Raw genomic sequence first — 15,888 nt, forward strand, 5'->3', positions numbered from 1 at the left:
TCAATTCAATTGTATGGCAAGAGCTTGATTTGATAAGATTGCATGGCACTAGGTAAAATGGAGGTTAAAATGAAGTACTGTGCCCTCTTGTTATTTAAGTAACACTCTCTGTACTCTCAGTGGAGTGGATATATTTTCATATATTTTGTCTTTGAATTTGCTATAATGGCACATTCCTCCCCAGTATCCTTTGATGCAATTCCATTCTTAATGTGTTTTCAGATTTAAATTAACCTTCATTTATTATTCAGCCACACAAAAAGAATGCATATTTGAGTATGCAGAAATGCAATCCCTTGATTGATTGCCTGGTCCCTGTCTGGGAGGTGGGAGGCATTAATTCCTAGGAGGGAGACTCTTACATCAAGTTTGGACAGTTTTCAGTCTGTGGGAAGCTCTTTTTCTATGTCAGTTTAAGAAATATATTAATAACATACCTCAACTGCAGTTCAGCTCAGAATGAAGGAAACTGCCATTCATGGAAGTGTCTTCAGCATCTGGATGGACAGGTTACTTAGGAGTGCAGTCACAAGGAACAACATATAAACTCTTCTCTTAAAAAAAAACTTGCCCACGCTAACAGAAGACAGAGACTTCCTAAGAGAAAGGACATGTTGAAGCATCTATCTAAAAATAATTCCATGTCCCCCATGCTGCTGTAGTTCTAATATGGCAAGATTTAAGCCAAATATACAGCAAGATAAGGATCCTTTTTCAGGAAAGCAATTTTAGCATGTCCTAAACGTCCAGCTTAACTGAGTGTATTGCTGAATCAGAGTCTCTGCTCTTCCAGGAAAGGTCAAACGTTCCACCCTTCCTTTCCTTAATCCCCATTAAATACATGGCCATGTATCACTGCCTTCATCACTGAAGATCGGTGCTGCCTGATTACATGGAAAGATTTAGACCACTAACCACAAATATTTCTAAAATTGGAAAAGTGACTTTAGTCCCAAGCCCAAATTCCATTTTCTAAACTGATAATGTTCTTTTCACTTTTAATAAGATTACATTTTATTAGGCTGAACTACATAGTACACACCAGAGGATACTATAATTGCTGCAGAATTTTTTGTTAAGAAATTTGCCGTATATATCTTGTGACAGCACATGTGTAATAGCTGATTATATGGAACGGAAAGTTATATTGGCATAAGAGCCGTGTGCCTGTTCCTGAAAGCATATATGTGACTCATTCACAGCTCATGTCTGTGATACTGTAATTTCTCCGTTTCTTTTCTACTCTTAATTTTGGCCATGCTCCCTAAGGTACTCAAATAGCCTATTAAGATAGCTGTAGTTTGCCATGCTAATTCATGCTATGTCTTTAGTTATTCACTGAATATTAATCTCTTTAGTTTGGGGTCATATTTTTCTCTTTTCAGCGGTTTTTATAGTGTCTGATGGTGCCCAGAGCACTAAGAGCTCCTAGAAGTCTAACCAGTCATTAAGTCTCAGATTCTTTTGCCTTTATGGTCTTGGGTAAATACTTCATTCACAAATAGAAGACAGAGAAATATTTGACTATTTATGTACTGGACTTTGATTCTTTGGTTGCTCAGAGGAAATATGTTTCTACCTCCAAGATTCCTTTCTATTATCTCCAGACATGATATTTTGCCTTGAAATCAATACAATAATGTAAATTGTCATTCCAAATAGAGGACATTGATCTGCAATGCATTTATTAACTGCCTCTGATAAAACCCAAAATGAAAATAGTAAACATGCTGGCATTTAAAAAAGAAAATGTGAGTCCCAAATCCTTGAGTTATAGTTTACTTACAAGAAAAAAAAAGCTATTTTAAAATCTTGTGCATTAAATGGTTTATGCATGTAAGTAAAAAAAAATGTGGATGAATCTTTAATATTGTAATCGTAATGGCTGTTTAAAAGAATTAGGTAATTAGATGGTTAATCAAACTTGAAACTAGTGCTTATCTGCCTAGGTCCACAGAAGGAATATCAGCAACCTGACTGCAAATTCAGCCCAAGATAAAGCAGCACTCTGTTTTCTCTCTCATTTGATACAGCCATGTGTGCTTGGCATTGCTTGCCTTTCTCTTAGCTGCTTGTTTGAAGCATCTGGTAATTGAACATAAACTCTTGCACTTGAGCATTCATGCTTGAACCTGAAATTGCCTTGTCATCCACACTGGCTTTCATTAAACAGCTAACAGATGCCCTGGCATGCTCCTATCACAATACATGGTGCAGAGAATCAGAGCCCGGTATGCTGAAATGGCTTTGGTCTATATGGTCTCTCCTTGTCCAGTCTGGACAAAAAGTCATTCTCTCTGCGTTCTGCAGCAGCTGCTTTGGCCATAATGTGTCTGAGTTGCTCGCTGCTGTTTAACACAGACATATCCTCTGAGTATAATAGGTGGGATACTAATATTTCTTATGTACTTGAAGAAAATGTACACATCCCTCAGCAAAAACAAACACTGGCTTGGGGTTGTTTGGGGGTTTTTTTACATTTAAAGAGCCAGACAATGTTTCTTCTGTCCATAAGCAGATATTGAAATTTTTACTACGTAATCTGTGTCCATTTGCAGTACTTTCCTCTCCAAAGCCATGAATACTTACAACAGAGTTTTACTACTTAGGAAAAAGAATACAGGGCAAGGGACATACACTTCAGGCCTTCAGTGGAGAATCTTTTACAGAATTTCCATTAGCTTGCATTAATCAGACCCGGCAGCATGAAAATGAAAACAAATTTTGAATAAATGGGTAGAGCTGGAAAAGGGAAGGAAGAATAAGGTTTTGCAAAATAATGGAAAATTTCTCTTGAAAGCTAACAGTCTGAAGACATCGTTAAGTTTTGGAGGAAAGTTCTGATTTCCTCAGATTCTTTTATTCTGGATAAATATATTAAAATGTGAGTATTCCCTTCTCTTTGTTCTCCCTCGATCTCTGCCTCTATTCTGGGATAGATGCCTAAATAGGTATTTAGGTATTAGGTGCACAGGTTTCAGAAGCCAGCACTGGAAAAACTGACTATCTGTTTTTTGTCTCTTGAGATGTGTGACTCCACTAAGTTGAGGCCAACAGCAGTAGTTGGATCTCCTGAGTGTGTTACAGTTCAATCTTCTATTATAGTAAAATACTCTACATGTCTTCTGCAGCCAGGGCTGGTAAAGCATATCTCATTGCTCGCTAACTACTTTCATATCCTTAAATGAAAGGCACTGCAGTTATTAGCATCACTGAATCCTTTCCCTGTGGAGCAGAGCACACAGCCTCCACAGCTGAGCCAAACTGGAAAGGAGCACATTTGGAAATGGGACAGCAAGTAACTGTCTAACAGAGAAAGGTCTGCCTATGTCTAGGTAGAAAAAAACCTCTGGTCAGTTGAAATGTTACTGATGGGCACAATATATGTGACATCACTTCTTGCTTTGCTGGTCATCTTGTTTCATTCAAAAGATATTCACATGCTCTGGACTGACCTTTTATTTAGAAAAACAAGGCATTATCTCTTATTATTGGTCTGTAATTCATTTTATGTCACTTATGTCGTGCCATTGTAGATTGTGTCCCTCTGTGTCACGTCCTCCAGATCAATATGACACAACACAGCACTACGTGAGCTACAACAAGCAAATGCAGTGTTGCAAAGCTGTTTACCCTAAACAAGTAGTCCCTCTTAATGGAAACCCAATCAATAGAAAATCAGGGTGGGATGGTTTCTTTTCAGATTGGATAATTGTTACCCTCAGACCTTACACATAATGTCTGCAGCCTGCTGGTTTTCAGCTCAGAAATGCATCACTGCTTCGCAAAATGAGATGCGAAACACAGGTGGCACTAACAGCTAATGACAGGTTCCCTTTATCAGGGGAGGAGGGACAAAGTGAAGTAGTTACACCCTTCCTACAGATGCGAAGTGCTGCTTAGCTCCATTTCTTAACAAACTGAAATCTAGCAAGAAAACTTTGTTAAAATCTCTTCTAATATAAACCAAATACATTAAATCAGTCAGAAATACATCAAATTCTCTGCAGTATGTTGCAGCAATAAAAGCAAGGCATGGTATGCAGGATGACAACAGGTAAGAAAAGCTCAGATACCCTAAGTGCACCCAACCGTGGGGGCTGAGACTGGTGGCGATGGTGTCCAGAGCTGTCCCGGTGTTGTGATGTGGGTTTGCTCCAGCTGTGGACCATGCCAGTGAGCTTGAATGCTGTTCAAACAGTCTCGGCTCTGATGACAAGCTACAAGCTGAGCTGTTCCATGAGCTGCCAGCCTGGCTGGCATGCAAGGAAAACTGCATGTAAAACAAAAAAGTGCCATTTCTGTCAAAAGCGTGCTTCTGAAAACACTAGCATGAAAGAAAGGCTGAGAGAGAGCTTTCCTGCTTCTCTGAGCCTTCAGTGACACCTACAGACAATCACTAACCAGTCTGTAGAGGGTACATCCTGGCACATGCTGTAAGCCCTTGGTCCTGCTGCTCTCAGGGCTGTGCAGGACAGGTCTCTTCTTTCTCTGTGGCAAAGCCAAGCCCAGGCCAGTGTAAACCCACTCATATCTGCTATCGCTGCATTTGCTATACCTACAGGACACCTATTGAACATGTTTGCATGTACAGTGTAGTTATTTATTTCACTGTTTCCTATTTGAGTCTAAAAAACTCTTTTACCTCCTGATGGCAGAGGGCTTTTCATCCCTTGGGATTGTTCCTGCTGGGATGAACTTATCCTGCTTATTTCTCATCTAAAAACTTTTCAGTATTGCCAGACAAACTTTCCCGGAAGCGGCCCAGAAAAATTTTCATGGAATGGTAGAATAGTTTGGGTTGGAAGGAATCTTAAAGATCATCCAGTTCCACACCCCTGCCATGGGCAGGGACACCTTCCAGTACACCAGGTTGCTCAAAGCCCCCTCAAACCTGACTTTGAACACTTCCAAGGATGGGGCATCCACAGTTTAACTGGGTGACCTGTTCCAGTGCCTCACTACCCTCAATGGTGAAGAATTTCTTCCTTATATCTGATCTAAATTACCATCTTTCAGCTTAAAACTCTTCCCCCTCATCCTATCCCTATATGCCCTTGTAAAAAGTACCACTCCAACTTTATTTTGGGCCCTCTTTAGTTACTGGAAGCTGCTCCAAGGTCTCCCTGAAGCCTTCTCTTCCCCAGGCAACTCTCTCAGCCTGTCTTCATGGGAGGGACGCTCTTCATGGCCCTCCTCTAGACTTGCTCCAACAGGTCCATGTCCTTATGTTGAGAACCTCAGAGATAAACACAGTACTACAGGTGGGGACTCAGGAGAGTGGAGTAGAGGGGCAGAATCACCTCCCCCAACCTGCTGGTCACACTTCTTCTGATGCAGCCCAGGACACGGTTGGCTTTCTGGGCTACAAGCACACATTGCCAGCTCATATTGAGCTTCTTATCAACCAACACTCCCAGGTCCTTCTCCTGGATTCCGTTCTCAATTTATTCTCCACCTAGCCTGTATTTTTGCTTCAGATTGCCCCAACCCAGGTGCTGGACCTTGCACTTGGCCTTGTTTTGCTTGCTTTTTCTGTATTTTTCTGCAGGACAGCTAGAAAGTGCCGGGCACTGCTTCCCTTTGTAGAGGACTCACAAACCTGCAGGCAGCTGCAAGGGGCATTGCTACTAATAGAAATTCTTACACTTTATCTGTAACTGAATGTTTCAGCTTTATTTTTAAAACTACCTCAGAATGCACCAGGGTGCTCCAAAGGTGAATATCATCTCAAAATACCCCCAAAATCACAATTTATTTTTTTTTATTAAACCGTCCTTGCAATAGTGCCTTTATTAAGCAAAAACATCTAAGGAAGATAACCTGCACTTAGAGGGGACAGGACAGTAACAGAGCATGAAGGTCAGCTCTTGCATAGTATCTCTCTCCCTACACTGCCTCTCTTGCCTTGCAAGTGGACAATAAATAAATGAGTAGCTAACTCAGAAAAAAAAGTAATTATTGTTGGTTTTATTTTTTACTTGCAGGCTAACCAACACAGTTTTGGTTTCATTAAAGCACTCACCATCATTTAAAAAGTGCCTGATGCTACAGGTTTTGAAAATGCAAATCTAAAGCTTTTGATTACCACTTGGTTGCTTATCACCAAGGTGTGCCTACACTCGGCTGCCCTCAATTGGCTTCTGAATAACATTTTCCATTTGCTGCTCTGCTAGGGTTATTAAATGGGGGGGAGGAAGAAGATGTTTCTGTTTTTCAGTTTTCCCAGTCCTTGAGAAGAGATGGGTAAGCATTCTCCTTGGGGTGATTTGTAAAGTGCATCACAGGGGCGCGTGCTTGTGCTGAGCATGGCTTGGGTCAGAGCCCTCCTCATGCATCATTTGTCACCAAGCTGTATCAGCCATTCCCAGAACCTGGCATGTACAGCTATTAGATTGCAATGCTTCTTGACATGATTGCATTGAGACCTGTGGGCCTGATTTCCAGAGGTGCCAAGCAGTTTGTAGTTCCTACAATGTCCACAGGAGCTGTGCTAAGCTGCAAAGGAAAGCAGGTCTTTAGCAAACACCCGTGTTTCATTCTTAGTATGTTTCTAAACTCTATGTGTTGCAGCAGGAAGAATCAGATTTATGGTGTGGACTTCTTGCCTCTAGGAGAAAGTGCTGTGAAGGCAAGGGTTAGCTATAGTAAAACCTCAGTCTGACACTTAAGGACCATGGCTTATGGGGGTCATTATGGGACTCATGTAGCAGAGCTCAGGGATTTGTGGGAGGCACCCATATAATCTCAGAGTCATGTCCTTTATAAATATTTCATACAGGCTTTGAGCAGGCAAGGGGATGAACTTCTGATGCTGAGAGGCATTTCAGTAAGTGATTCGGTGCCTGAGCCCCACTGTAGATGCCGATGTTTCTGTAGCATCGTGAGCTTGGGATTCTCCAGGTATTCTTGGATTTCAGTACTAGGAATCCCAAGTGACTGAAAATTCCTGATACATCAGTTATAATCAAGACCAATGTCATAAGTCTAGGCAAGAATTAAACATTGTTTTAATAACTTGCACTTATACTGCTTTTCTCCTGAGGAGCTCAAAAGTGTTTTATTAATTAGTTAAGCCCCGTAACACCTACTGTGGTTCTGCTAAGTGTTACTCTATTTTGTTAGGAGTGAAACCAAAATATAGATGAATTAAATTTATCCAAAGTAATACAGCCAAGTCCCTGAGGACTTGATCTGAAGCCTACTCAAGCAGCAGTGAAATCTTTTTCACCACCTCCTGTACATTTTTGGTAAGGTCCTTGAAATCCCAGGAACAGTTTTGCATCCCCTGAATTTTGGTGAGTAGTTCTACCCAGTACATGTCTTCGTTGCTGTATCCTTAATATTTTAGCAGAGAATTAAGCAGTTGGTTAATAGTCTCTGGGAGAAGTAGTTAAGATTTTGGGTTCATGTAACAGAGAATGAATGATGTGCATTGTGTTCTAGCATGACATCTGTGGAGAATAGACTTTGGCAATAAGAAAAAATATATGATTTTCAAACTTTTGATCTCATTGTTAAACAATATTTTTTCTCCTTTTCCTTTCTTCTGAGACCCCAAAGAAAAGAAAATATGGCATTTTTGTCATTGGAAATGAAAGACAAATGTTAACTTCAGAGGCAGAGGGAATTCATGGGCACAGATGAGGAGCTGAAGTCTGCATAATGTCATGGCTCATCTTTCTGTGCCACCATTTTGCTCATACCGGACGACTAAAGTGAAAAATTGACAATTAAACCAGTGGTAAAGGATCCATGCATATTCCAGCTGTGAATAAAGGATTAGTACTGAAGCCCAAGGTGGAGCTGCTACTGCCTGTATTTAACAAATGGAACTTGCTACATCACAGATATCTGCAGGTTCTCTCCATTTCTCAGGAGGACAGGATTAATGGGTTTTTTTCCTCCTTTGTTGTCTTTGCTCTTTTTTAGATCCAACCCGTGTTATGGTGTCACCCTTCAGTATGGATGTCACTGTGGGAGAAAGCATTGTCTTGCCTTGTCAGGTATCTCACGATCACTCACTAGATATCATGTTCACCTGGTCATTTAATGGACACCTGATAGACTTTGAAAAAGATGGGGATCACTTTGAAAGAGTTGGAGGGGTAAGTATTAATACTAAAGTAGTCTCCACACAGTAACAGAAGTAGGTAACATAGAAAAAGGCTGCTAATGGAAGGAATGCATTTGGCTAAGTTAATAGTAGGAGATGTTATCTTGTGTCTTGAAAACTGAGAAGGTAAACATTGCCCATATACTACTTCATTATAGTTGGTGTAGAATTGATATAATTGCTTGATGGTATGAATTAAATCTGCACATATGAATGATGTGTTCACATTGCAGTAGGCTGTGCGTCAGATGTCCTGTGCTATAATGTGTTTTTCCTTGCAAAAACCTGCCTTTATATTTTACTGAAAAGGAAGGAGCCCATAATAGTTCTTAAATGTAAAATATAACAATTGTAGAACATTGTGTTTATACAGAAAATAGTGGAAAATCAGAGGATAGCTTCACATTTCTTCAGGCAGTGTTAGATGACATGGTTAGGTGTCTGTGTCTGCATCCTCCTCTTGTGAGCAAATCCTTAGAATAAGTATTTTTCCTCTATGCAAAAGAACCTGTGTAGTATTACAAACATCACCAACCATCAGAGGTTACATTTCTTTTCAGTGCTATCTCTGCACGTTTCCTGGCAATGTCACATTGGTATCTTCAGGTTGGTTGGTTGTTTTCTTGCTTAAGGGAAAGCCAGTCAGTACCCAATGACATTACAAATTTTTGCAGTGTCCAAAGAATTGTTTATTTGAAGGTTAAAAGGATTGCGTTCATGGAAACCCAGTAGCTAGTAGAAGGAGTCAGGTATGAAATTGTGGTTAGACTGCTTATTAAATAAAGCCCTGGCCACTGCCGTCCCTCAAGACCATAATCAAGTGGTAGGTGCAGGGAAGCAAAGATAGTGAAGGTAGGAATTACTTTTCTTTCTGTCAGACCTTCCCCAGATTCTCATGACATTCTTCTGGCCAAAAATAATTTCCAAATAGTTTTTACTGAAAGTGGAGCAGCAATTTCACAGGCTGTGACTGGAAGATGGGTAAAAAATTTGCTTTCCTTTGTAACTGTAACTTTTTCCTTCACAGTTCAGATTTCTTCTAATTTAGCCTGTTGTGAACTAGGTGGAGCTTAGGGAGTTAATTTTTAACTAAGTTGCAATTTCAAAATGTTTTCTCATCCTTCCCAATGAATTTTTTTTCCACTTTAATTGGGCAAAGGTAGCAAGAAAAGAAAAAAAAGGAAAGAAAAGCAGCAAATTTTCAGCAGAAGCAGAAAACTGGAAAGGGTTTTGTATGTTGCTGTAAGGGAAGTATTACAGAGCCACGTGCTTCACTTGGTTTCAGGCAGACCCGCAGTCTGTGTTTACATTTGTCAGTAGTGAAATTTAATGCTGAAAGGATAAGGAAATACAATTTACAAGCATTGCTGTTATCCCTAAAAAAATCATTAAAAGATGTACCTAAAGGTTGATGCCTAGGGCGCACATCAGCAACAATGGCACTTCCCAGCAGCTGCGCTTGATTGGCCTGAAAAGCTAAAATTACAAACTTTATTAATATTCTTCAGTCAGAAAGCCGCAACCACAGGGTTACCCTGAGCTTTCTAATGTATAAAATGCTTTGTGTCTGGAGAAAAAATTAGAGAGCTTTTAGCTTCCTATACATACAGAAACATAATTAGTTCTATTCAACAGTTAATCAGACATGCACTTGGCGTTTGGAAAACAAATTACCACTGTTAGGTGATGCAAGATTTCCTTGGAGAGTGCTGTTCTCATGATCTTTAGTACAAAAACGCCAGGCAATCAAAATGCTGGCCGTGACACAAAGCCGTGAAACTATTGCAGATGTCTCATAATTTGGGTTGGTTTTCACTTATGAAATAGTTGTAGACACAGCTTGGGCATCTGAATACCACGGAGGCTGTAAATTGGATGTCCAGAGAGATAAAGGAGGAATTGAAGGAACCTGTCCTACATAAGATTTGTCACATTGTTTTAAAGGGGAAATTGCTTAACAGACCCAAACTAGTCTCCCCTGCCCCTTGTACAAGCCATAATTTTAGAAACACTCCCGCTCTTATCTTCAAGGCAGACTCACATAATTTTAATAGGCCACAGATTGCATTACTAATGTTTTCATCAGCTAGTGTAAAGTAAATCCATTAGTCACAGTGTCCTTCATGTGATAATGATGTTTAGTGCTCATTAAAAAGTAATTGTAACCACTTTTCACTACTTTATCAGCAGGATTCAGCTGGTGATTTGATGATCAGAAGCATCCAGCTGAAGCATGCTGGGAAATATGTCTGCATGGTGCAAACAAGTGTGGACAAGCTATCGGCTGCTGCAGACCTCATTGTAAGAGGTATTTGAATTTTGTTACTGTTGTTGCTGCAAAATTTCTTATTTTTTCCCCCCCTCTCTTCTGCTGCTGGTAAGACAACTCCTGAGCTCAGAGACATTCATTGGATCCCAGCATCTTGTAATTAATCTGAGAAATAACCACTAAGTACGTGCTAGGGTTCACAGTACATTTTCAAACAGCGCATATAAAGCTTCTTTCATATATACATACTTGTACGACAGACACACAGCACAGATAAACACCCTAGTACATGTCTGTGTCCTGAATGCAAAGCTTGCACCGAGCTCATTTATTTGATGAACTGTGCAGCAGAAATAGTATCTAGCTTATTCACTGCATTTCTGCCAAGCAATATTGTTCCTTTGCTAGACTAAACATGATTTAGTAACTTCACTGGTATTTCAAGATCTATTTGTTACCATACACAGGTGATCTGTAAACATGACTTTAACAGAGATACAATTCATTAACCTGAGTCTGGATCCTTTCAATGAGTATGGTATATATTTTCCTGCTCATTAGCTTTGAAGAAAGCAAACTTCTGTGCTGCTCTGTACCTGCTACCCTCAGTTCTCGTAGACCCAAGTAAAATCACAGTTTGCACTGTCTCCATGTAACGTAAGTTCTCAGGCAACTCAGTGAAAGGAGGGGAGCATGAAAAAGAAGTGAGAAATTCCCTTCTTATCAAAGCTGTGCCAGAGTAAAATGTGCAAGATTAGCCCTGAGCTTTCATTCAGAACTGTGCCCTTGTCTCTAGCTGTTGTCCTCATAATGTTGTTACACTTTTCACCATGTTTCCCTTGTAGGAGTATGAACACAGGCGTTCTTAGCCATGTGCCACACAAAGAGCTGGTGTCCTAAAGGCAGCAAGGCTGCTGTTTTCCCCCAGGGCAGTTGCCCAGGCTCCCTGTTACACGGACTCACAGGTTTTTGCTGCAGTATGTTTTCAGATGATGGGTTTTTTCCCTTTTGCATAAACATTTCAAAACAGCTGCTGATGGTCACCTCGGTTAGGTAATTTCCTTAGTTCTGGCTCTGTAAACAAACAGGAGGAACATTAAATTCTCACAAGAAAATGACCCTTGATGATGGTAAAAATACTGATCTTGACACTCCCGAAAAACATCAGCAGGGACATCACTGCCCAGGCCATTGTTCCCATGGCTATGCTGGGAGTTGTGCTGTACTGTCTCACTGACTGCATAAAAATTTGGAAATATCCCTGGGCTGTGAGACTGGATGGGAGAAGCATAAATAGATCCTTCGGAATAATTTTTAGAAGTTTTTTAAGTATTGGAGTTCTGTCAAAATAATAAGAGATTAGATACTAGAATAAAAATCAATTATTTATGTCAGGGAAAATCAAACAAGAGCATACTGAAGTAACCCTTGGCACTGGTAGACACAGATCAGCACACTTGTCCAGGATGGGATTTTTTTCACACCATCAGGAGAAACAGTAGAACAGGAGAAACAAATGCCTGTCAGCAGCCCAAAAATATGTGATAAATTTGATAATTTTTCCCTCTCTTGCCCTAGTGTAGCCTTCACCCTATGAAGAAATATATTCTGAAATGTTGGGAATAACCACAGTTATTCCAAGACATGAAGTGAAGACAGTTTGTTTCAGCCTCTGCCAAGCAGTAAAAGTAACTTGTGACAGATCCAATGAAATGTCATTTCTCTGGTATAACTTGTGGTGGGAGACCGAAGGAGCTGACTGCTCCATGAGGCTGCGTTGCATGGCTATTCCCCACAGCAAAACAATTTAAAGTTTTAATTTCTGAGAAATTATATCTGGCTAGACCTGATGAAACTTTCATTTTAAAGACAGGATATTGGAAGGTTTCAGGGTATTTTAGATATTTAAACATGTCCAGTTCCCTCAATATCATATGAGAATAATTTTAGTCCACAGAGTGAATTGCAAGAGAATTCGCTTGTGATGGTGCATTTGGGAGGAGACTTGATCTCAGGTACCACTACTGACAGTAATGGCCAAATGATAGAGGAGAGAGGTCCTCTCCCTGATCAGTATGTCCTACAGTGCTCTACTGGTTCAAAGGAACTCAGCATACTGGTCCCTACTTAGACGCAATGCTAATTACAAGCAGTTCCTGGTAATTAGCATCTAAACATCTCTGGGTCTGCATGTCTCCCCCATGCCTCCCAATCTCATCTAGGTGAGAGCTGCTAAATCACAGCTGGGGTTGTGCTTAACTCCTCTGCAGGGACTCGGTTGCCTCTGTCCTGAGTAAGGGAAGAAGACCAGAGTGCTCCTTCTTCGAGTCACCAGAACACTTCAAGTACCCCTCTCCTCTAATTCATCCAACAGGTCCCCCAGGTCCCCCAGAAGCTGTAACAATAGATGAAATCACCGACACCACCGCTCAGCTCTCCTGGAGGCCAGGAGCAGACAACCACAGCCCTATTACAATGTATGTTGTACAAGCGAGGACCCCGTTCTCGGTGGGATGGCAAGCAGTGAGCACAGGTAGGTCCATTGCCTGGCCCCCAGAGAGCTCCACTACTGGGAACTGCGCCCATCGGGAGCCATGGAAACAGATCAAGTGGAGCAGCTCTGCACCCTGAAGTTAAAAGTAATTTCACTGGCTGCAGAGCACTGGTCTTATTGACTAGCTTTAAGTTTGGCAACCCAAAGATTTAGGGTCCTGTTAGTGCTATTATTCATCCATTTTTCTCATGAATGTCTAAGGGATAACAGAATGAATTCCTATCCTTTTTTGCCACACTGGAGATATACAACAGTAATTGTGGTCTATAAAGACATCCCTCAGGGACAGACAGTGTCATCTGGCCTATCTTTAAGTAGAATTATTTTCCAGAGGGAGGGCAAAATACCATGATGTAATTGCTCATTCCGTCAGAGGTTAATTTTTTTGTTCTAGTAACCATTAAATAGAGGGAACAGTGTGTTTTAGAAAGAGAATAATAAAACCCTTTCAATTTGTTGTCTTGACACTTTGTTTTTTAAAAAGTGGCAATTTAAGAGTAACTCCTTAATAGCAGGAATTTTGTGCTAAAAGCACAATATTTTAATGCTGCCTTTTTTACTTCTTTGCAGGTAACAGAATATTAGAAAAATGAGAAAAGGTTTATCAATTCTTATTCACTTTGTATTTATGTTCACCCCTCACTTTTAAGGGTATCAGGTACCTATGACCTTTTCTCAGCAGTCTTTAATACTTTTAGTGGTTTACATTGCACTCCTGACCTGTAGCTGTCTCCTAGTTCCAGAGATCATTGATGGCAGGACATTCACAGCAACAGTGGTGGGTCTGAACCCTTGGGTTGAGTATGAATTTCGAGTAGTGGCTGCCAACCTGATTGGGATTGGAGAGCCCAGCAGACCTTCAGAAAAGAGAAGAACTGAAGAAGCTCGTAAGTAGTGGTGGCCACTGAACTAAATCTTGTTGAATAACTGCTCATCTGTGCTAACAGACGTGTTGCACTGGAGAAATCCAAGGATCTGCTTTCTGCACCCGTAATTCTCCTTCCTCGTAGGATGTTATTTGTGTGCACAGAACAGGCAGGGGAAGTTGTGGAGCTCCAGCTGAGCTCTTTTGCTCATTCCATGACTCCTTGAGCATGCCCATTCCCTGCAGAAAGCAATGATTTTCAGAAAAAGGTATTTGGGCAGCTTTTTTTTGAAACTACTGCTCAGAATTCATTAGTGAGAAAAAAAAAAAGATGAATTCTGAGAGCAATCCCATGAGTTTCCCATGATTGATGTGATGGAAACTCTGGAGCACAGACTACATACAGCATGTTGAGAGCAGGGGCTTGAGCTTCACAGCTGGAGAATCAGCAGCCCCTTGATACTGGGGGCTCCAGTGGTTGTTGGAGCAATTTGAGGCATCAGTGTTGGAGCAACCACCCTGGGCTGTCCATTTCACAGGTTTACTGGCGCTCTGTCTTCTGCAACCCTTTCCTAAACACACCACTGCCTTCTGGAACCACACTGCCTCTTCAGGTTGCTACAGGCAGACCTTCAGGATGATCTGCAGTAGTGCCTGTGACCAGGGTTTTCAGAAAAAACTACTGGCCTTGAGAGCTCTAATTCTCCTTGATGCCAGCCTTGTCTTTTGATCTGGCAGAAAAGCGTCACGGCAGGCTCAGCGTGGTGGCTGCTGGGATGTGTGCCTTGGTCATGGGAAACCCCTGGCAGATGGCTCCTCTGTTCCATTTTAGCCCGTAATGGAACAGAATATGAAAAATGGAAATAAATAAAAGCCCTTTTTATGGAAGATAAATGTTTAAACTAAACAATTAGTGACTGAATACACAAGTTAATTGACATAATTTTAATGTACCATTATTGACATACTTTTAAAGTGCTGTTTGCCATGGCAAATTAGTAATTTCCTGATAGCCTTTCTGGTACCCAGCAGGGGAAGGCTAGAAGAGTCCTGTTGCTGCATAGGTCTGTTTCACTTCAACATGCTTTTCTGGTTTCAAAGTCACATGCATTTTCTGCATCTTTTTTTGCAGTTCCTGAAGTTACCCCAGCTAACGTCAGCGGAGGCGGAGGAAGCAAATCTGAGCTGGTCATCACTTGGGAGGTAAGTGGTGTACAAACAGAGAAGAACGTTAATATGGTCCTTATCTAGGTGTGCCCTTTCACCATAGACCCCAGTGAAGCTTCTGTAGATTTCAAACAGAAATCTATAGAATTTGCAGTCAGGAAGCCCAAACTGTATGATTAAATAGCCCAGCTATTAAAATTGAGCTACACTCTGTCCTCCACACAGGCCCCTGTACAAGGAAGTCAGCAGAGAAATGCTGTGAAGGGGACTGTAGGCTTTGCATCACCTCTTCAACATGAACCCAGCTTTCCCTTTCTCTGAGCACACACATCCATATGCGTACAGCAAAACGTGGATGGGCAGAAACTGCCTGAAAGGTATAACAGTTTTTTGAAGCCAGGCTTGTTATATCCAGACCTGGTTGAGAATTGCTGTGGCTGGGTCCCAAGCTCCTGCCTTTAACCCTGCACTGGGTTATATGGCAGCAAATAGTTAAGAGTTAGCACAACACATTGCATGCTGGCTTTCATTGCTGCTAATGAAAGCCAGCAAGAGGAGATACAGAGATGAAAAATGTTTAATATTCTTTAAGGCAGCTGGGGTTAGAACTTAGTCATTTGTCTGCTCATATTTTCATGTTGTGATGCGATGCAGCTGGCATATTTTTCCTAATAAGCAACTTCACTAGACATGCTAACACTTCCACTTAGCACTATTTCTGACCAAGCTGGCAGAATGAATCGCTAGAGATATTTTTAAGGTTATTAAAAAACTATAAATGGATTTTTGTCCTTACTACACAGCTCAATGTGCTAAATTTCCTCCTCCATTGGACTAATTAGCTATGCTGTGTCTCCTAAAGATACTGCAATATGTTTCAAAATCACACATAGCAAGAACAGCAGCCGTGACTTTGA

General features: G+C 41.0%; 1 protein-coding gene across 4 annotated transcripts in view; it reads left to right on the top strand.

Moving 5' to 3' along the window:
* CNTN4 (contactin 4) overlaps positions 1 to 15,888 on the top strand; it is a 332,207-nt gene that overhangs the window by 308,551 nt on the left and 7,768 nt on the right. For 3 of the 4 annotated variants that reach the window (XM_069866137.1, XM_069866138.1, XM_069866139.1), the window contains 5 exons: positions 7,933 to 8,108; positions 10,304 to 10,424; positions 12,760 to 12,918; positions 13,677 to 13,826; positions 14,937 to 15,007. In XM_069866137.1, coding sequence (XP_069722238.1) covers positions 7,933 to 8,108; positions 10,304 to 10,424; positions 12,760 to 12,918; positions 13,677 to 13,826; positions 14,937 to 15,007 — 677 coding nt within the window. The remainder of the gene's footprint in view (positions 1 to 7,932; positions 8,109 to 10,303; positions 10,425 to 12,759; positions 12,919 to 13,676; positions 13,827 to 14,936; positions 15,008 to 15,888) is intronic. The other variant, XM_069866140.1, reaches the window with a different exon arrangement.

This window comes from Phaenicophaeus curvirostris, chromosome 11 (assembly GCF_032191515.1).
Source record: "Phaenicophaeus curvirostris isolate KB17595 chromosome 11, BPBGC_Pcur_1.0, whole genome shotgun sequence".
Classification (NCBI taxonomy): Eukaryota; Metazoa; Chordata; class Aves; order Cuculiformes; family Cuculidae; genus Phaenicophaeus; species Phaenicophaeus curvirostris.